The sequence below is a fragment of the Orbicella faveolata genome, unplaced genomic scaffold (assembly GCF_042242905.1).
Source record: "Orbicella faveolata isolate gen_17 unplaced genomic scaffold, um_ofav_v1 contig_12, whole genome shotgun sequence".
NCBI classification, from domain to species: Eukaryota; Metazoa; Cnidaria; class Anthozoa; order Scleractinia; family Merulinidae; genus Orbicella; species Orbicella faveolata.
In genome coordinates, this window is record NW_028301539.1 from 33900480 (window position 1) to 33922833 (window position 22354).

Here is a 22354-nt window from a genome sequence, read left to right on the forward strand (position 1 = left end):
TCTGGTCAGTTAGCAAAATTGCGCCATCAACCCAGACGTTTCCAGTATTTTATTTATGCAGCTTTTGTCTTCTTTATTGAAAATCTCTGATTTTCCGTCACTTAGTGAGTGGGGATTTTCTAGTTTTGTAGATTGTTTAAGAATTGAAAGCGCTTCTAATTGTTTTTACTTCTCACTTTTATAAAGAAACAGATATTCCGCGTAAGAAACTTTCCTTAATTGAGGGCCTTCCGGCTTTATTCAATATATATTTATATTTTAATCGCCATACAATTAAAATTAAAATTTCGTAGGGTTAAAGAGTTTGGGTGTCTTTCAATCAGCTTTACGTTCCCTGATTTAAAATCTCTGATTTTTTTTTCGTGGCGTACTGAGTGAGTTTCTAGGTTTTGAGATTCTTCACGTTATAGAGGTTCCATATCTTATCTGCCCGTCGTACAAATAGGGAATTGTCTTTGAAAGAAGCTCAAATCACCTTTGTTATTTATCGGCTTATATTCAGTTGTTTAATTTCACTTCCACATTTGTGTGTTAATTACAGTATCCAGCTTAAAAATTGAACTTTGTTGAGAATAAAACGTTTAGTCGTCTTTCTCTCTCGAGACAGATACTATTCTGAACAGATCTAGTCAGCTCTAAGGAATACAACTGCTGGTTCACCTTAGTGCTGAACCTGCGTGATTTCGCTTTTCAAGTCTTGTGTCAGCGCTGTGGGGGTTTTTTCTTTTGTCGGAGAATAGAAACTAAGCCCAACTGCTTGTGAATAAACAAGAATATTGGCGTCCTGGTTGTGTGTCTGCTGAGACAGAAAGTTGTTTGACGCTACATTAGGTAAAGAAAATAATTATTTTTCCCTTGATTGCACTGTTACAGAAACATTCGAGAAGGTTTGTAAGAATCTCCATAAGGTGTGGAAACCCATAGCTTTTCTCGTTCTCCTAAACGCGCACTTCATTGTGTTGTCATTGCCTTCTAAAAAAAAGAAAGCAATGTTTTTCGGGGACGACCGTGAGCAAACTTTCAAAGCGAAAAATAAAGGCTGATCAAACAACTTCAAATGTTTCCTTTGATTTGCTCAATATTTCGGTTAGACAAAATTCTCCACGGGTTCCGTCTAGCAGAAGTATTGTGCCAAATCAAAGAAAATGCTTTTAATTGTTTGATCAGCCTTCTGTTTTTCTCATTTGTTTTGTTTTTTTTTTAAATTATTTATTTCTGATCCCAACTAAGCAAAGATCCGGAGGAGAAGTTGCGTAAGTTGAGCGTTGTTCAAGTGGGAGCTTAAGCGAAGACGACGACACCGAGGACGGCCCCTAGTCAAAAATGAATTTCTATTTCACCTTCGAATTTCGCAATTGTCTAGATCTGTTCAGTACGCCAATGGCTCTGAAATCGTGCTCAGGCTGAATATGCAATGACAGCGTTCAATTTCAAACGGAAATACGAAAAATTAGCCGCCGTTGCTCGCGTTCCCCAGACTACGCAGAACTTGGTCGTTTCACGTTGTTGCTTTATAGAAGAAGGCAAAGAAATGTTCAAAGTTTGATGACACACGTACACAGCCATTGTTTTTCTCATTAAACCTTTTGTTTGGTGGCGTTTTCTTTGCCGTCGTCGTCGTCGTGGTTTGCGCAGGCTCCCTAGTATTTATTAGAGGGCTTAAGCAATGACGGCGGCGATCCCGAGGACAACACCTAGTAAGAAATGAATTTATATTTTACCGTCGAATTGTGCAGTTGTCTAGATCTGTTAAATGCTCCTATTGGTCTCAGAACTGGCTCATTTGAAATATGTAATGCGAGCGTTCAATTCCAAATGAAACTACGAAAAATTAGCCGCCGTCGTTCGCGTTCTCCAAAATACGCAGAACTTAGTCATTTCACGTTGTTGTTGTTTTGCAGACTGGACGGCAAAGAAATGTACAGAGATTTATAACGCACGTTCACAGCCATTGTTTCATTAATCTTTTGCTTGGTAGCGCTCTCGTTGCCATTGTCGTCGTGGCTTGCTTAAGCTCTGTGTATTTTGCTTCGTGTTGACAAGCTTTCCCTTGTTGAGGTGCTTTCTTAGTCAACGCTTCAGGCGACAATCCGCAAGACTTTCCATAATCTCTTTTCCAAAGGAAGTCTTTTCAAAGCGATATTTTCAACCAATCGCGGCGCGTCACTTATCTCGGATATGTTAATGCATGGGTTCTCCTACAGCTCTTCTGCAGAGTTTGGTTACTGGGACAACCGGCTACCAGCTCTTCGAAATTTGATTACTTCAGACACCTCGTGCCAAAACTACAACCAATCAAAGCGGAGGTTTTTATTCTTAACCAACCTAGTGAAACATCGGGAACAATCTGCGAAATAACTCGCGTGACCTTTCCCGCTCTTGTTTCTCGCTGGAAGTTTCTGCTTCAAGTTGTGATGGGTTTGTGGTATCGGTTGAAGCCAGAATTGTAGCAGCTCTCGTAAGCTTGTAATTCTCTTCATTGTTAGCAGCTGTTATTGTTTTAGGGCTAGGTGCATTGTTTCTGTTGTTTGTTGTATTGTTCTCTCAAAGGGTAGTAAGCCATTCATGTGAGACTTTACGAGGGCTGCTACATCACCCGTTGAACCAGCGGTGATTTTGCATTTGTAGTGAAAACAATTCTCTTAATAATAGAGTTGAGTTTAAACTAGAAGTAAATGAAATCGACAAGCCTTATGTGCGAAATGTTGATGCGGGGTTTGTTTGTTTCTTTCTGCACAGGCCTCAGTGATCCCTATTGTGAAGTGAGCATGGGCAGCCAAGAACACCGCACGAAAGTTGTACCGCAGACGCTTAATCCCAAATGGAACTTTCCGGTAAGTCTCGCAAAGCAAGAGACATTTTGCTGCGCCTTCTATCTGCTCTGTTAACGATTTCGTGTTTCTCTGCCGTCTTGCAATCATCTAAGCGGACCTCTCAGGAAACTAAAGTTTATATTCCTTCAACGGGTTAATGTCTGGGGGTTGTGATGGTAGATTTCGATCTATTTTGTTTGTTTCTTCTTTTCAACTTTCGTTGATAGTCGTTATTGTGCTTCCGCAATCGTTTTGAACTGCAAAGATCGCGGGTTTGTGAAAGGCGTGGTGAAAGTTTCATTTACTCACAAACGATCGGCAACTCTTGTATTCAGATCGTCGAGTTTTTGACAACAAGGAATTACTTAACTTTAATATCGTAAGGTTACTCTTACAAGTTTTGATTTAAGCACAAACAGTCTTTTTTTTTTCCTGCAGATGAATTTCATAGTTAAAAACCTGGAACAAGATGTACTCTGTATTACTGTATTCGATCGAGACCTGTTCTCACCAAATGGTAAGATGATAAGCCGTAAACGAGTTCTTTGGGTGAAATTTTCAACCATCTTTACTGTGTTAAAATTGCCAGTGCTAAGTTTTCTAAATTATTTTCCATCTTTTACCCTCATCAGACTTTCTAGGTCGCACAGAAGTAAGCTTGGCCAAACTTCTATCAAAAGGCAAAGGTCCCTGGCATGAGAGACTGTTACTGTACGAGGTGGAATCTGGAGAAGTAGTGGTTAGGATAGAACTACAATTAGATGGAACATAACTGTAAAGTGTAGTCAACTTCGCGAGGAAGCTGATATGAACTCTAAGCCGGTGGCTTGAGCCGGCTTCCAATGTAAGCACATGGCACCACGTGGCGCCTTGTGACGCCACGCCCAGTTGTACATAGTCTTCTGTCGGCTAGTGGTATTGATGTAGGTATCCTGTGCATGGTAAGTACTTTATTGGATTCGAGATCGAGCGGAGCAAGGAGGAATAACAAGACAACTTGAGTCTGTGCTCGTTATCATTCTCATCATCCAGATAGTCGTTTTTGTAGATTTTATGGCTTTTTCCTCGAAGTCGTAAAGAGTGCCGGCCGATCGTTCGATCGATCACAAATGCGCCGGCAGCTTGCCTTGAATACTCTCATTGTCTTGAATGCAGAGCCTACATTGCCGTGTATGACTATTTCCAGTCTCCGGAGGTGATGAACATATGTCCTTTCCCCAGGAACTAATTACAGGAGCAACCTATGAAGGTCATGAGAACAAAGCAAAATTTGTTATTCTTAAGCAACAGATCGTGATCTTAACATTTCGAACTAGCGTTATGATAATTGTATGCACACACAGGGAAAGAACAAGTGAAAGTAAGACAATTTTTTTTTGGTCGTTTGTTATTGCGTTTAAGGGGAGGTGCGCTTTTCCCGAGGACTGTTTCACTATTAACATTCCAATTATAAAGTTAAAAATTTTTCATATTCTTTTAAGAGCATTTGAGATTCCTCGTTTTGGAAAGAAGTGGGTGGTTCTTACATTGCGTTCTACGCATTTAAAGGGCAAGGCCCATTGTTCAGCAAAACGTTGAGTTAATCCAAGATTAGGAACAACTTCGTAGGCTATTTTAACATCTGTAGACTGCAACATCCTAGTCTTGAAAACCGCTGTTAAAAAGATAAGTAAATTCTATATTAATCCTATGTTAGCATAAGTTGGCTTTTAACACAGTGCAGCAATTAAACTCAATCCTATTACATGTAAACCACATCGGCAAACAGTAACTTACTATAAATGGTTTTGTGAAATTTCAGGGTTGTAAATTTATAGTCCTGGGACCGGGTTGTTGAAAGCTCGATTAAGCTAACTCAGGGTTAGTGAGAATTTTGATTCGAGTTTTGTAACTGCGGTGAGATTGTCTCTTTACATTGTTTGTTCTTCATTTTTAAGTTTGAATAATCTCGAAATACACAAAACTTAAGCAGAGAAAGACACTTTTATACAGGAAAAATTTATACTTCGGTTAACGTTTAATCCTGGGTTAGCATTAACCGGCTTTCGAACAACCCGGCCCTGATGTACGAAACCTTCTTTAACATAAGTACCAGTTATCTAGTTATAAAGTTATTCTACTGCGGATTTTTGTTACCAATTATTCTTTTTGAATTATATCATTTTGGTTATTTTTTCTTCGCAGAATTTTAAAAATGAGCATATGAAGTAAGCGAAGGGAAAAAATTGTTGACTTTTTAATACGAATTTAGTAAGAAAATTTAAGAAAATGTAAGATAAATGAAATAACTGATAATGGAAGAGTGTTCTTTGTTTTGCACTCTCAACAATACTGTAATCTGTGAATTGTGATGTAACTTCGAATTAAACAAAGTCGTAAAGACTTTCGTTGAACTTGGTGTCTCTCGTCGATTTAATGCACTTTGACTTCCATGTAATCGCAAGGGGGCTCAATATTGACGTAAAACTGAATGAAAGATAATCTTTTATCGATGAGTGGGTGGTTTCGTGGAAACCATTGTGATTTTTAAATACGCGGTCAACTTCCGCGAGAGTCTGGAACCAAGAAATCTTCAGAAACTGCTTGTAGTTTTGACGGGCGATCGGATGACCCGAGAATATTTCCGAATTATTGGACCCTACCACTTATTTGAAATTCTCAATAGCCACCACAAAGCCAAACACGCATCAGTGGCGGAAAGGTAATCTTTTAGTGAACTTCAATTTATTGAGAGAGCGCTTTTGTGTGTAATTTTGTATTTGGCTTGGTTTTGCCTTCGAAGTTCACCGACCCTTCCGAACTTCTTTTACGACGTAAAATCAATCGCAGCTCGCAGCAAAAACGTGCAGTCCGTGCAAAGTGCGGGAAGTGTCTCCTAAACCATGTCACGTGTGGTTCTAATGTTATACGTGATTGGCTAAAAAAAGCTGGTTACCTGTGATCGGTGAGTATGCGGTGTACGCGTTTGCAGAGATCTAAAAATGCAAAATGTAAATTAACTTTTGAAAACCGCTCAGTGACTTGGAATCCGTTTGAGCGTGATTTGAACCCACGTCAAGACCTTTAGGATGAAAGTAATGCTAGTAATAAAATGATGAGTTTGTAAAGAAAGTGTTGTGCTCTATTGAGGGGTATAGGATTGTCACGCATCACGTAATGCTGAGTTATCTATCAAAAGCATTTAAGGAATGCCTTTTATCTATCGACATGAAACAGTCATAACCTTGCAAAGGACAGAGTAAAACTGTGAAAATGTTACATGGGAAACAGATTTCCGAGACGTAAATCATGCGGTCTCGCACGAAAGAGAGCATGCAGCAACAAAAATGGTCAGAGCCCCTTCATGTTGCATTTTGAAGGTTGTGATTTATGTTTCATGAAATAAAGAGATTTCTTCTAATATTCACTTGATCTTTGAGCACTATATCTTACCCTTCTGAGCTTGCCGTTAGGTGATCTTTGGCTTTCTTGAAAAGTAATTTCCATTTTTAGCCCCCAAATGTCTCAACTCTTTTGGAGTATGAAGAAGATTTTTCTTGTAAATTCCGTGGGACAAAATCCCGAAAGGTACTGAGGTCTTTACGGGAAAATCTCAAACCAAGACCTTGCCTTGAGGTCAATATGGCGAGGTTGAGATTTGAGATTTCCGCATAAAGACTGAACTTTTGAGGTTAATAAGTTGCTTATTATAGGGCCTTTTTGCTTTGGTGTTGAGGCCTGTGCGACCCGTGGGCATCACAGGAAAATAGTTTCCTAGAATCAGCCAATCAGAGCGCGCGTTATATCGGCTACAGATACTAGCTATATAATAATGAAGCGCACTGTTTTGCGACATCTGCTTCATAATCGAACTACTTACTAAATAATTAACAGAGCTTAAGTGCTAATTTACCATTGGTATTCCAAGGGTGTTTTATGAATGTGGTTTACTTCCCGCAGGTTAATTTGATATTTATCAAGGATAATTCTCATTTTGTCATTGTTTCATGTTCTTTAAAAGTGTGGTGTTTGGCTGACACCCACAATCGTTTGATATAAATAGCCAAAATTTAAGTTCTAAATCGCTTGTGTTTTCTTCCCTTTCTGCCTCGTCGTCATAGCAACTGTACATAAGCCATGATATCGTACAGAAAGAAATATAATTCAAGTTGTAGTCAAGGCATTTTTTAAGCTAAGTATGAGTTTAAAAGTACATCCCACAGGCGTCTCTTCGGTAACATCGAAGGAACTCCGGGAAATACAGAAACTGCATGAACTTGGCAAAAAGTATTGGGTAAGTAATGTAGGTCCCGACTTGACAAGGTTTGAACCTTGTCAAGTCACTGTATTTCCATACGTCTAGCTGATATAATAATTTTATTTGCACAAGTGTTTTTTGGAATAAAGCAATTTTAGAGACACATTTTCGGGTTTTCGTTTGACGAGCGGAACTCTTATTGGATCTCGGTAACCATTGCTAAATTACAATCAACTATAACATAACCGTCCCTTCGATTATTAAGCGCTGAAAATGAAGGGACATTCTTTCATGAATTTTACACTCCCTAGTGTTTTCATAGAGTAATGATGTAAAGAATAACATTTCGTGGATGTTAGCGATACGTTCCGCTTAGTAAACAATTTTTGGACGAACTTCAGTTAGTGAAATAACTAGACATCGAAAGCTCATATACTTAGCTATTGAATTCAGTTAACACTTCACTTCCCAAGTTTGAGAAACGTTATTAACTCCATTGTCTGCATTTTGTGTGAAAAGATTTATGATTGAAAACATTCAGTTTTGTTTTGTTTTAAAAGATTTTCCCTCGAAAGTTTTATTATCAAGACGACTAATCATCTATCATAAGAAATTCATGGTAGCTGTCTTAAGAAATAAGGAAACGGCAAATCACGCAGATGATGATTCATTCGGTCAGCGATCGCAAGCTACTTGATAAATAAAAAAAGAGTTCCTTGTCCTGCTACAGGAATCAACCAATAACCCTCCATACACTGGTCGCACTGAACGACTAAGAGACTAGTAAGATTAGGTCACAGTTAACTAGATTCAAATGTCGCATATACTGTGAGGATTGCTTTTTTTAAAAAATGTTGATATATACACTGTAGGCCATTAGCCGTTCTTTTTATATACGCTATGTCATTCATTTAATAATGTAAAACAGGAATAAATGTTAGCTCGTGCATATAACAAAAAAAAAAACCTTTTTTTAGCCTGCAGCTGATAAAAGGCGTTACGAGAAAGAGGAGAGTCGTCCAGAGCCCCGTCGCAGTAGATACTTGTTTCGTCATCCCTACTCCAGGCTCATCACGGCTTACTTGGTAGTGTTCTGTAACTTCCTTATCTTCGCCGAGGACCCAGTCTCTCACAGTTATCGTGAATGCATTATCGACGTCATAGGAGATATCTATACTTTTATATTTATAAGGTAAGGCATCCTTTTCTTTGTTTGTTTGTTCGTTTGCTTTCTCTGTTTAGTTAATTGTTTGAGCCTGTTATTTGAATTACAATGACTAATTCAATCGGAATTTCGTAGACTTCTGGAGCAGGTTCTTCTTAATGGTCTCTATACATCAGGCGATGATGAAGGGTGAGAGTTGAACCCCCATATCGGTCTTATTTCCAAGGCCTCTCTCAAGGTATTTTTATACATGGCACCCAGTTCACCCAACAATAAGTTGGGATGGTTTACCTTGGGGATGAAGATTGACTCTCTTGCCTTCACCCACTCTTGCATGTATATATTCCTTTTTTCGTAGTTCTGCTTAGAAGGGTTTTGAGAACTGTTACAATGTTTATCCTTTCCTTTTCAGATGGCCAAGAGGCTCCTTTTCGCTCATTAAGTTCAGCTGCTGGATGTTTGCTATCCTCCTTGGAATGTGCGTCGGTAAATGGATTATTCATGGCTGGTTCTTCTGTAAAAAGCTCAAGCTTAAGATGTTTACAGAAGACGGACAAGGCTCATGGATGGTCATGTTCCTCACCGCGCTGTTCTCGCTGTTCTGCTTTAGTTTTGCATACAACGGCTTTCTTATGCTTGAAGGTAATACTTAGCTGTGAATCAACCTGTAGTTGATGAAGAAAAAATTGTTTGCTCCAACGCTCGAAAAGTCAGTTCGGTCCTTTTAATTTACCCTTACCAGCTGCAAGTTGATAACTGGCAAACTGTTTCACTCGCCCAACAGCCCAACAGTTATTTTAGGATATTATAATTGTGCTCATTCCTTGAAGGTAACTGCCTCTCGTCAAAGAACCAACCGAAAGATTCGTGAACGTATCTTAAAAATATTTTCAAAATTTCTGCCAAGTAGGCATCCGACTATTGTCGAAATTCACTTTTATTATACGTTCCAATTTTACCGATATAATGTCAACATTAACTTATTTTGCTTCCCCAACACAGGCTTGCAGTTTTAATTTAGTCAACTTTATGATACTGTTGCTAAAACTTCTCTGTGCAAGAACCACATTTGAATTCAAAATCTCTGAAAGAGCTCGAGAACATGCAACTCCTTTATATTTTAATTTGCAGACGATCTTTTATGAATATCAGTGAGCACCATTTCCAGTTCTCTCTTTAAAACTTCTTTTTTCGACAGGTAAATACATGGACAAAATGCATGCTAGTAATCGCATGGGTATGGAGAACCAGACATTTATGAAGGTGGCTGCTATTTGCACATGGCTTGGGGATTTCATTACCGCTTGGATGGTCACAGATATGATGCTACAGGTAAATAATTCATATTTTACCCTTGAACGCCCGAGTAAGTGGGGAACCGAGCTCTATAGAGACACTGACACATTTTCCACGGGTTCATTCTGAAGAAAGGTGAAAGGAAACAAGCTGAAACATTTCATCAGGTATAAAAAGGTTTGTTAAAGCTAAGGAAAACTTGAAACAGTCGGAAAACTCATAATTTCTAGTTCTCCCATATTTGGCTACTATAAATCTTCAGAGAAACGTGCAGCCGAGCTGAGATGGGTTATTATTGTTATAATCTTCAATAAGAGGTTATGAGGAGTACCCATCCATTCTAATTTAAATTTTATTTTCACGTTTTCACTCAATTCCTGTCCACACAGGGAGCGCAGTATGCGCACTGGGCCCCAGCTCTCCGCCGATTTTGGAAGCAGGGCTTGAACCGGGTGTACGCGTTTTGGTTTGTGTTCGTTTCCATGACAATAGTGGTCAGCACAGCAATTTCTACAGACTATGTGAATTGGGACAAAGTGAATAGAGACTTTGTTGCGTCCAATGAGCTGGCACGGGCATTTCTGGCTTCGTTCATTCTTGTTATGGACTTAATGATAGTTATGCAGGTTGGTTCAAATTATGACAAAAATAAATCTCGTTTACGATCTGTTTGCATCTCATGCTCATGTCGCCTCATTCACTGTTCCTGAGTTCGACTAGCTTACATTTGCTTTACAACTGTCAGCTATTTCGGTGTAGTGTATAAGTAACTTTTTTTGTTGGGTTAGGGTTCTTTGGCTCCTTCTTGAATCTCATTCTACGGGACTAGAGATGTTTCTTCTTGTTCAAAGAATCCTGTCATTTCTAAACCGCTTATAAAGTTATACGTGAACTAGGGTTATGCTTACCTGGAGGTCGGAGGCACCACATTACGCTGCATTTGCGCAATTTGATGCAAGAAGTTACTCCTGTTGTTAACATTCCGTATGTACCTTTTTCAAGGATTGGGATTTTCCCCACTTTGCTGGTTCGCTGGACATCAAACTACCGGGAGTCAATTCAGACGCTTTCGATGTTCGCATTCCCGGCTGTTGTGGAGGTAAACCGCTGGACATTTACATCACGGGCAAATGGTTCAACTACGGGATAATCTTCATTGTCATGATCTTAGATCTGAACATGTGGAAAAATCAGATCTTCTACGAACCGTTCGCTTACGGCCAATACACAGACTCAGAGGGTTATATCTACAGCGTATCTGATAGACAATTCCTGAGATGGGGAAACACAACTCTTATGACTTACGAATGGCGCTGGAACCACATCAATCCGAAAACTAACAGGACTTACGGACTCGAGGACCTACGTATGAATGCTAAGTACAAAGGGTATTCTTTAACGCTGAAGAGTATCGCTTTCGTGCCGTCAATTCTCGCCTTCTGTGTCTTTGGTTATTTATTGTGGCTCTTCGGATTAGAAGAAAACCCGGATGAAGTCTTAGTGCGCAGGTATCGACGTGATGTTCGACATCACAGGCAAATGAAGCGATTGAGAAAGAAGAAGAGAATGGAAGAGAGAAAAAACAAGGTGATGGAGGAGGGGGAGGAAAGGGTAAGTGGACTGCTTTGCTCTTGGACGACTTGTGTATTCTCTAAGTTGAAACCAGCATGCAACGGGGTTTCATGAGGGTGAATTGTATCAAAGGGTAGATAGAAGACAAGACTAGTTTTAAAAGGATCACTGAAAGACGAGTTTGTAGCCGAGCATTCATACCTGTCTTGACGTGCAGTTCCGTCCTCCGCTCTGATTGACATCTGAGATGCGTGGGATTGGCTGTCACTTAATCGTCGCGAAAACTAAAATAAAAACCGAGTAACAACGCCTCACAACTTGTACACAGCAGTTAGGTCTTTCAAATCGAATCACAGACGTCTTTCAAGCGAGGTAAATATTTGGAGCGCGACGAGGCTGGAGTCTGTTGTTTTGGCTCTTTGAGTTTATTCTGTGTCCACTCATTTTTTACATAAGTACTTCATATCTTTCTTTCTCCAGCCACGTCCGTTTATAATTAATGATGGACGAAGTATTGCAAGCTTGCCTGTTTCCGCTGATGGGCAGCGAGGTAGAAAGGAGGAAATTATAGACATGAATCTTGTTTATGGCGAAACAGCGGATGAGAATGAAGAAGCTGTGGATTCGGGCCAAGGAGAGCAGAAGAAACCGGAAGTGACAAGGAACTTTGTTTATTACTTCCGGCACCCTTACTTTCGCATTACTACGTCGTACTTGGTCGTGTTTTGTAACTTCTTGATCTTTGCTGAGGACCCAGTCTCCCACAGCTACACGGATTGTGTTATTGACATCATTGGCAATATGTATGCGTTCGTATTTTCAAGGTAGGTTGTTTACCACATCTTTTGTGGTAACGAAATATTTGTTCAGGTTTATGTTCCCAGAAACTCGAAATGCATGTCCCCTTTCTTTGTCTACCTTCCAGGATGTACTGCAAATTCTCGCATAGATTGCATCTTTAAAGAAATCGTATCATGTATGGCATGCTTTCACAACATAGTTTAGGAATCTCTCGCTTCAATTTGGTTAGGGTGTTGTAACTGCCCTTCTCACACTCAAGATGCATAGAGTGGGAAGTGCATCAAAAAGTCGTTAACTCAGTTACACGACCAAACAACAACAACAGCAACAACAAACTTTAATGAGTGACACCACTTTGCAACTCCATTATCTTCACGAAATCTCGTTTTCCAAACAAACAAGCTCAGAATAGTTCATTTCCGCGGTAAAAATCAGTCTTGAGTAACGAAGCGTGGTGACTACCACCTATTCTTATTTCGCTTCTTCTTCTTCTTTGGTTTCGGCCGCCATATTGGTTTCTTAGGAGCAGGAGGCAAATTAGCAGCAGATCTCTTGCCATTTTTGTCTTTGAATGCCTGCCTGCGAGCGAAAAAAATAACATTAGAATCATTTATGACCTAATGGTGTTCTCTCAATAAGACAAAGCATCAAGGGCGCATTGGATGAAATCAACCGTCAACCAAGACGATTGTGAAAGTGTTTTAGTTAGTGTGCAATAGTAGTCTGTAGCCAGAGTCTGTATTCCCCTTGACAGGTGGCCGGGAAACGTGAAGTCCTTTGCGTTTCCCGGCCGCTGGTTAAGGGGGGTGCAGGCTCTTGATGGGAGATTGGTACAATTGCTGTGTTATAGTTGTTTGGGTTTCTTTAGTAAATGAAAGGTTTAAACTCCACAACCTGTGATTCACAAAAGCGCGGAGGAGAGTGTCCAGGTGGTTCCAAATTGATTCAGTTAACACATTTCCCGTAACCCTGAGAACTTTAAGTCACTGAGAGAAGACGTTGATCCTGTATTAAGATACACCTGCTATATATCAAGTCGCCTTCGTGCTTATTCTAGTTACGAGTGACCAGCGACTTCGCGGGGGAGGGGTCGGTAGGGAATCAGTGTGGGATGAGCGCAAAGACCTAGACGTCCACCGTTACAGACAAAGCTTTTAATCGTCACAACTCACCATCGTCGTTGAATGAAGTTCACTGCACATGAAGCCAACAGATAGAAGGCAAGGAGAAGAAAATTCAGAACCAAATCGATAGACATCACGTAGAAGACATCTTGCCAAGTCATGGCAATAACGAGATCCTGAACGTGTTTCACGTGCCCTGTTGGACAAAAATTTCAGATAAAAAATAAATACATTTGGAATAGAGAAGCTACTGATAATGTGGATAAATGATTCATGAAGGTGGTTTTGTTTAAATGAAAAGACGGAAACAAAACCAAACACCGACATATTGTCGTAAGTAAGAAGTGAATGAGATTAATCTGAGAAATAGAGAAGAAAATTTCTTTCTTGCAAATGAAACCAGTTTGTCGCCGCAAAACAGATTTTTTTTTCTTTATGAGTCTGACTGCTATTTCAATTGTGATTTAAGCAAATCGATATACGATAAGTTAGATTAATTAATGAAATGATTTAACCCATCTTTCCTGGAGTATTGTCTTGCCACCATCATTGAAATAAACGACAGTCATAATGTTATCACAATATCTTCAAACTACACACTAGATTGGTCCTTCACTTACTATCCATATATTCGCCATAAAACCCAGCAGCAACATCAGTTACGTAGTTGAACTCAACAGTAAAAGGTTTTCCAGCCCATGTAACTCCATCCCAGATATAGCCGTTCATCCAAGTAATTTCATTCGAGGTCAACTCGGTCAACCACTTAAGCTCATCCCAGATCCACTTGGCGAACCATGAGAGTTTATCACAGATCCAATCGGCCATCCATGTAACTCCATTCCAGATCCTAGCAGTCATTGTAATAGTAATGCTATGAAATTTGCTCCATGCCTGTGTTGCCATTGCCACTATAGAGTCCCGTGCATGTGATGTTGTTGCAACTGTGAAGTCCCATACTCGGGTCATGGGACCAAGGGATGTGGTTTTGCATGTATCGTAGCGGGGACATGTGGCATTTCGGAAATACTTGCGAAAGGTATCGAACGTGTGGATCTGACAACAGCAAGAGAAAAGATGAGTGCAAAGATATGGCATGGCCTAGCAGAAAACCTCATCATAAAAAGAAAAACAATATATAATATTTTGCCAAAAACCCCCTTTCACTGAAATATAATACAGGTTTGTGAACGAGAAAAAGAAGTTAAAGTTGTTTTCTCTTTCCTTTTTAATGACACTGCCTTCCTTTTTTGTGCGCCGCAATTTTTTTGGATCACCGCAGATCCACCCAAAAACTCTATGGCCGACAAAACTAATTGAGTGGCTAGTCTACCGTGAGAAGACTTATTTCATCCAGTGTCGCGATCTTTAAATTTATAAAGCAATATTAGAGCAAAGGGTAGACAAAAAAAATTGTTAACCTCAATCACATAACCCTAAAACAAAAAAGAATGTATTTGAACAAGTGACTGCTAACTTTAAGGTGCACTTTTGGATGAAAATCTTCCTTATGTTGGCAGGTTTGGTTGCCGTAAATTTCAAATGCACCAACCTCGTAAATCAAGCTTCCGTTTATAATCTTCTGATGTCCCTTTGGGTCGAGATCTCTGAAGAAATCCTGCCTCTGAACGGCTTGTGGAGTTTCTGCAAAAACGTTATTAAACTCTTAAGTAGTTCATTCTGGTTTGAAAATAAACTTTTTTCGTGTAAGAACCAGGTTCATTTTGTTTTCTAGTGTGGCAGAAAAGCCAGGAAAACAAAGCTAGTAGCAAAATATCAGTCAATTGCTAGTATTTGCTTGGTTATTTATTTATTTATTTATTTATTTTTTGAATGAGTATTCAATCTCTAGTCTCGAGTCTTTCGTGCTGAATATGGATTGGAAAGAATACATGTAACCGTTGGAGCGCGCGCTTCAAACTACAAAAAAAGACGCACGCGCTAAACCACTGGGGAGATTACCATGGCAACCGAAACAACATGTTTAGTTTCCGACGAATTTACAGCAAAGTTTGTAAGTTTGTAAAATTTGGCATCGGCGAGAAAAATAGAGTTTGGGCTCACAGTCTGGAAGACATTCTTTTCGCTGCCAGCAACTTACAAACTAGGAAATTTGGTGAAGAAACTTAATGTCTCCTGATGAGAAAATACCTATTTCATGCGCAAAATTACACAGTGCGAAAAGAAAAAGAAAATTAGAAAAAAAAAAAGAAGAAAGACTCGATCGCGAGCGAATTTCTTACCTTGCTGTTTAAAAGTCTGCGCAACTTCCAATAACAGAAAGGACAACGATAGCACAGTAATCCAAATCATCAACTTCATGCTGATAACGAACTTTTTTTCTTCTCACGAAAAACAAACAGCTTGTTCTTTCCGCGAGAATAAGCAAAGTGAAGGTCTGACGCCACAATAAGTGCCTATGACGCGCTGCGCGAGAGATAGTCAAGGAGACTCGCTACCAGGCTTTTTGTCTTTCCTCAACCAAAGCAATTAAAAGTCTTAAACTGCAGTCTTTCTGAAACGTTTTTATTTGCTCAGAACTCAGTTATTTTGCTTACGATTTTCACTTGGAGGGATGTGTATAGTAAACACGTTGTTTGATTGCTAAGACATGGACCAAAATTACAACAAGCATAAGCACTGAGCTGCGCAAAAGTTAACAGTCTCTTGGACAAAAGCCGGTGTAAGGGTTTTAAATGTAATAAACACAACAGGCCAATTCTAGCAACCTTGTGCCGCTGTTTCAAAAGGAGTCCTCGTGCTAAAGCTTTCATGTGAAAATGAGATTGATTTGCATAAAAAGGAACTTGTAGGTTGAACACATTTTCATAAGAATGGTTTCGCCCGAAGGCTCGTTTTGACACAGGGGCAAAAGGCAGTTAATAATAATAATAATAATAATAATAATAATAATAATAATAATGATAATCTTTATACAGTAGGCTCCACTCATATTCTTAAATGGCCTATTTGTTTCTCCAGAGTTCATAGCTTGATTTTTCAAATTGTTTTCAGATATCCTCCAGACGCAGGATTCGTCGCTCTCAAAGTCTTCATGTACCTTTTTGCCATCGGCTTGGGAATGTTTGTGGGAAAGTATTTTATTCACAAATTTCTCTTTTGTCGTGTTCTGAAGCTTCGCATGTTCTCTGAGGATGGCCAAGGGTCATGGATGGTGATGTTCCTCACCGTGCTCATGTTTCTGTTCATTATAAGCTTCATATACAACGAGTTGTTGCTTCTCGGCGGAGACCACTTTGCACCCTATGTCACCAGTAGTAATTTGGGAATCGAGAATCAGACGTTCATGAAGATGGCTGCTATAGGCACTTGGTTAGGCGACTTTATTACAGCTTGGATGGTGACCGACATGATGCTACAGGTAGCAATGCGTTTACCGTTGCAAGTGCCTACCCCCTTAAAATTAGGGAGTTTAAGAAAACCACGACGTCGCTAAACAAAAGGTTTAATTAGCAGGACAATGGCTGTGCGCGTGCGTTATAATTCTGCGTTTGGACTGGCGTGAACCGGACGGCCAATTTTAATTCCCTTTTCAAATTTATCGCTGTGTTCCTAAAAAATATAAAATAGAATATAAATTCCTTTTCTAATCGACGTTGTCCTCAGCGTCGCCGTCGTAGTTACTTAAACTCCCTATTATGTGTTTTAAAACCAAGTGAGATGCATTGGCCTAATAGTTGCCTTGTTTTAGAAGCTCAGTTAGAGGCGGTGCAGCGCGTGAGCGGGGATGGGGGGAGAGAGAGAGAGAGAAGCAAAAGAAGGCTTTATCATTATAGCTTTCCTGCGCAAGAGTTTTGGCCGAGGACTCTGTCTTGTCCTTTAATTTTGCGCAACAACTTTCGCTTCTCCTGCCAAGAGAATCATATGGTTCTCGCAAACTGTCATGTCAACCCGCAAGAAATGCTAAGAGCAAACTCCCATGAACTGCATACCTTTTTAGGGAAAGTGTAAGTGTGTGTTAAAGTCAGACTTCTTACAAATTTTTAAGGTCTTAACAAATGAGGGGTAGTGACGTAGCAAGTTGTCCTATTTTGCTGTTTAGCCTGATCCTTCTGAAATGCACTTTAGAGAACTCTTACTATGCAGAGGTCTTAAAACTATAGTCAAACCTCCCGTAAGCGACCACCCAAAATGTCAACCCCTGGTGGTCGCTTACGAGAGCTTAGACAATATTACGTCAAAATTTTGCCTCATTAGCATATGGTAACTGCAGATACTTACCCCCTGTTTTAAATGTTTTGTTCATGTCAAAAGTCAATATCGAGAAAAAAATTCGGTACTTCCCATTTAGAAATTTCCGTCTCTTGTACTACCCTGGAATGTGATAATGTCACAAAATCTTATTATCCAATTTCCACTTTATTATCTGTCAAGTGGTCGCTTATGGGAGATTAAAAACAAAAGAAAATTTCAAACTTTTAGCTCTAAAAGTGGTCGCGGTCGTTTACGAGAAGTGGTCGCTTACAAGAGGTTCCAAATATAGTGATTTGACTCAGAAACTTTTGGTATTTTGGAAAACTGGTCGCTGAGGAGAGGTGGCCGCTTACGAGAGGTGGTCGCAGCCGGAGGTTCGACTGTATTAATAATATTACAATTTGATGCAAAAGATAAGCAAAAGATAAACAAGACATTAACATTCAACAGCTTCGGGGCATTTTCACTTCCGAAACAATGAAACGGAGGACATAAATAAACAACTGCATGATCCGCCACAGTCCACAATAAGCTGCCTTGACACTCGAAGGTCCGCGATATTGCTTAACACTCGAACAAAGCATTTAGAAGCATTTAGCGAGGGTCTTCGTTTTGAAGTTCGAGCTGGCCTTATCTACAAAACGAAGACCCATTGATTTCGCGTCAGGTTGTGTCTGAAGAAAAGCATTGACCCGGTTTGACTGTCTCTGGTTTGATAGGCTTGTAAAAAAACAAGTCTTCGTTTTTGGGTCTTAGGTCTTAGGTCTTAGGTCTTCGTTTTTGTAGACACCCCGATTTTCAGCCCAGTTGGGACTCGCTAAATTGCATAAAATTGAGTCTGAAGGTTAAATCGAAAATGTCGTTTTTTTTAATTTTCTAGCCTTGCCGAAGAAATTTGATTTTGTTTGATTTTTCTGGGAATTTGCTCTTAAAGCTTGCGACAATAACCGGAAAATATTTTCCCACTTCCGCAGGAGGAGCAGTACCCAGACTGGAGCCCAGGCCTCAGAGCGTTTTGGAGGCGTGGTAGAAACAGGGTTTACGCGTTCTGGTTTATTTCATTCAGTATGAGCGTTGTTGTAGCAACTGCCATCACTACTGACTACCTCAACTGGGACGAAATTAGTAGTGACTTCATGCCCACCAACGAAATATCCAGGGCGTACTTGGCCTCCTTTATCTTGGTTATGGATCTTCTGATTGTTATGCAGGTATTATTCGCGTTGTCTTACATAAAGTAAGTGCTGATGTGCTAATCGGTAAAAGAGAATAGACCATTTCCGAGTTATCTTGTGCCTGTTTCAAAACGAGTCCTCTTGCAAAACCTTTCATATGAAAACGAGTTTGATTGACATGAAAATGAACCTCTAGGCGGAACACATTTTCATATGAACGGTTTCGCCTCGTTTTGACACAGAGGCACAGTAACTCGGAAATGGCCTATTCGTGATGTTAGGGGGAAGAAAGTGTAGAAAAGTTCTTGACTATTGAACGTTTCATACCGCACACAAAAATGAGTAAGATGGTTGCACTTGTTCTACTTGTCTTGTAGTTTGATAGCTTGTAAGTCACTAGGGGCTCGTTTCTCGAAAGCCCCGGAAAACTTATCGGTCCCGCAAAGCCATTTTTAATTAATCTGTATCTAAAAACAGAAAGGAGTATACTCCTGAAACTTATTGTATGAAGATAACCTCTATTTATATTAAGAATATGTGAATAAAACAGCTCTGTAATCATAAAGTTTGAGATTTTGTTACGGCTTTCCGGGTGTGAAAACATTTCGGGACATTCGAGAAATAAGCCCCAGGTAATTGCCTTTAATTTAGATGTGAATGCCGTTAAAAGAATTAATAAGCTTCCGACGCTAAGCATCGAACAACAACATACCAATGTAACAAGTGTATCTTTCTAATTTCTACTACCGTCTTAATTATTTGTTAAGAAGGTGAGGTGGCCTCATGGTTAATGCGCTTGCATCCGGATAGAGCGGTCCGGGTTTAAGCCCTGGCCGGGGAATTATGGTATGTTCTTGGGCAAGACACTTTACTCTCGAAGTACCTCTCTCCACCCAGGTGTATAAATGGGTACCGGCGAATTTAATGCTGGAGGTAACCCTGCGATGGACTAGCATCCCATCCAGGGGCGAGTAGAAATACTCCTAGTCGCTTCATGCTACAGAAACCGGGATAAGCTCTGGCCTGATGGGCCACTTGGCTCGCATGCAGACTTTACCTGATTTATTTTTATTACTTTTATCCTGTCTCAGGACTGGGACTTCCCTTACTTTGACGGAGGGATGGACATAAAACTCCCGGGTCTGAATACAGGGAACTTTCATTTCCATATTCCCGGGGGAGATATCCGCATCTCCGGGAAATGGTTCAACTACGGGATCATCTTCATTGTTATGATTCTTGACCTGAACATGTGGAAAAATCAGATCTTCTACGAACCTTTTACCTACGGTCAATACACCGACGATCAAGATTACATTTACACGGTCGCTGATAGAGATTTCCTGGCCAATGCTACCGAGGAAACGTTAAGTTACGCATGGCGATGGTCGCACGTGAATCTTCTGACCAATGAAACTTACGGCTTAGAAGATCAAAAAATGAACTCTCGATATTTTGGAGTTCCTCTGAGTGTTAAAGGCACAGCGTTTATTCCGTCCCTCTTTTCGTTCGCCTTGTTTGGCATATTGGTGAAGTACTTTTCCAAAGGTGGGCCTCCGGTGAAAGTGGCACCTTCTGAGGTAAACGATACCGTCGATGGCGCTTCTAACGAGCGCCATGCTAACGGTAGAGAGGAAGATGACTTGGAACCAAGCTCTTCTTCACCCAACGCAACGGCGAGTCGCCAGTCAATTACCAGTACCAAAAGTGCACTTATTGTCAACAAAGTCAGGAATCTGGGATCATTTTTGAGCATTGACAGCTCACGTGATGGTCTTGACGCATCACGTAATAACTTGGACAGTTCACGGAATAGCTTGGACAGCTCACGTGATGAGCTCCGTAGTTCACGTGATAATCTCGAGAGTTCACGTGATGACGTCAGGAGCTCTGTTAGAAGTCTCGGAATTGCTCCTGAGACCATGACGCAACCAAATTCCTCCCGCCCCGCCTGGTCAGCTGCTTCACCGATGATAACGCTTCCAGATACGTCGCAGAATAGACGCGATGAGTGCGTTGACACTGAAAAGTCTATCAAACACCTTCGGTGCTCAAATGACGACCAGCATAACGAAAACATGGTACAAGAGTTGGTTCAAGAGTTGTCTTTCTTAAACCTCGAGGATGAGGATCGTCAAACAGAAGAAAAGAAAGAATCAGATGGAAATTCCCTTCCCGTGAGTGATGACAAGTCTGAAGTTCTTCCGATTGGAGATCTTTTTCGACGTGACCCACCAAGCTCGTCCAGATCCTTGTCTCAGAGCTCCATTGCGTCGTCCGATGACGAAGGTTTAAAACCAGAAGTCAAAGCAAAGAAAAACTTCCTTCAAGTCCCGCGGCCAAAGTAGATGATCTGCTTGGGCATAATAACTTTGCTTGTACATAGAGTACTTGGACCGAAGGATTCGTTCTAAGACTTGCTCGGTTTTATTGGCAAACGTGCATCCAGACGAATATTGACGGGATAAATTGAGCAACTTAGAAAAGGCATCGCTCCCAGAGCTGTTGATCCTCTCACCCGACACAGCCTAAGTGCTATCGAAGACTGATTACAATCATATTTACTCAATATAATTAGTTTGCGCGCCATAACCAATGTGGAAAGAAACTTGAATCAATTTCGTGAGTCTGTTTTAAACCTTAACAAGATTATTTAGCAGGCAGCAACTTTTAATGCTCTCGGGTGATGTAAAACGCTTTATCACGTTTTCGTTCCTGTCGTTCTCAAGAGAAGATGAAGAGTAAGTGAGTTTATCCTTCATTTAGGCCTTATTCCTAAAGTAATCTCAAGTTATTTTTAGGTCACTCGCTTCAGAAATTCCAAAGGTGGGGGGATGTGGGTCTAGAAATAGCCAATCATGTGACGCGAATGCTATTCACGTGGATTACCCGAAGAGAATAGGTCATTTCCGAGTTACCTTGTGCCTCTGTTTCAAAACGAGTCTTCGTGCGAAACTTTGCATGAAAATGAGCCTGTAGGCGGAGCACATTTTCATATGAATGGTTTCGCATGAAGACTCGTTTTGAAACAGAGGCAAAAGAGACCTCGGAAATAGCCTCTTCAGACGCGTTTTGATCATCCACGAAAACATGCATGCAACTCGCGTGGTAAAATTATCCACGCGAGATTTGAATACCCTATCTAAAAATAACTTGAGAGGAGTGGATTATAGCGAAGATCAACCATTTTACCGTAAATCCTCTTTTGTCGTTCTACAGATCGCAGACAATTAAAAAAAAAATCCAAGCTGTGAAAAATTAATTTTTAGCCTGTAAAATACAGTTGAATCAAACTTTGTACTCAATTCTCTTTTCTATAAAGTTGTTAGAAATAATCTAGAGCGTGGCAAAGGTAGGGTACCAATCACGCATCAAGCTGAATTTTTCTATTAAATCATGATCACGCATTACGGATAATTTTTGTCACGAATCACGCGTCACATAAAAAGATGTCAGCACATCGCCAATTTTACTTTCTCGACCCTAAAAGCGTCGTTAAAAGAAGAACAACCACAAAAATGCATCGGCAAACATGTGACCTCTCATGCGAAAACGTTCCTTACGGTATCCGTTCGAACGGCTGAACACACGGCAGGTGAACTAAGCTGCGAACAGGTTCCCAGCGAAGGGGGAAAAATATCCGGCGGGGGCGGGAAAAAAAAATCCGGCGAGCGAAGCAAACAGTTAAGCGCGAAAAAAGTAATTTCTCGAATTGCGCTCCCCCTCGTCACCATTCCGCTCTCGGCTCTCCCCGCTCGCCCTGGAACACACTTGGCTAGCTCGCACTAAACCCATTAACTCAACCGGGAGCCTGTTCGCAGGCTACAAGGGAACAAATAATTTGAATAGCGATAGTCAAGTTACTTGTTCCTCGATATCCTAAGATCACTTGGTTTTACATGAGTTGATAACCACTGAATATAATGAGTAATGACTCTAGAAACGATTTAATGAAA

General features: G+C 40.4%; 2 protein-coding genes across 2 annotated transcripts in view; both read left to right on the top strand.

Moving 5' to 3' along the window:
- The window catches only part of LOC110057908 (intersectin-1-like), a 37750-nt gene extending 32544 nt beyond the window's left edge, over nucleotides 1-5206 (top strand). Inside the window, exons 38-40 of the mRNA XM_089283406.1 lie at nucleotides 2740-2834; nucleotides 3252-3330; nucleotides 3446-5206. Coding sequence (XP_089139532.1) covers nucleotides 2740-2834; nucleotides 3252-3330; nucleotides 3446-3585 — 314 coding nt within the window. The 3' untranslated portion in view covers nucleotides 3586-5206. The remainder of the gene's footprint in view (nucleotides 1-2739; nucleotides 2835-3251; nucleotides 3331-3445) is intronic.
- Nucleotides 5207-6942: 1736 nt separating this feature from the next.
- Nucleotides 6943-21703, top strand: LOC110057833 (uncharacterized). The gene is made up of 10 exons (XM_020764436.2): nucleotides 6943-7086; nucleotides 8028-8242; nucleotides 8628-8857; nucleotides 9414-9547; nucleotides 9901-10137; nucleotides 10514-11122; nucleotides 11564-11907; nucleotides 16024-16390; nucleotides 18198-18434; nucleotides 19490-21703. Exons 1-10 carry the CDS (start codon nucleotides 6991-6993, stop codon nucleotides 20744-20746), a joined length of 3726 nt encoding a protein of 1241 aa, XP_020620095.2. The 5' UTR covers nucleotides 6943-6990; the 3' UTR covers nucleotides 20747-21703.
- The last annotated feature ends 651 nt before the right edge of the window (nucleotides 21704-22354 follow it).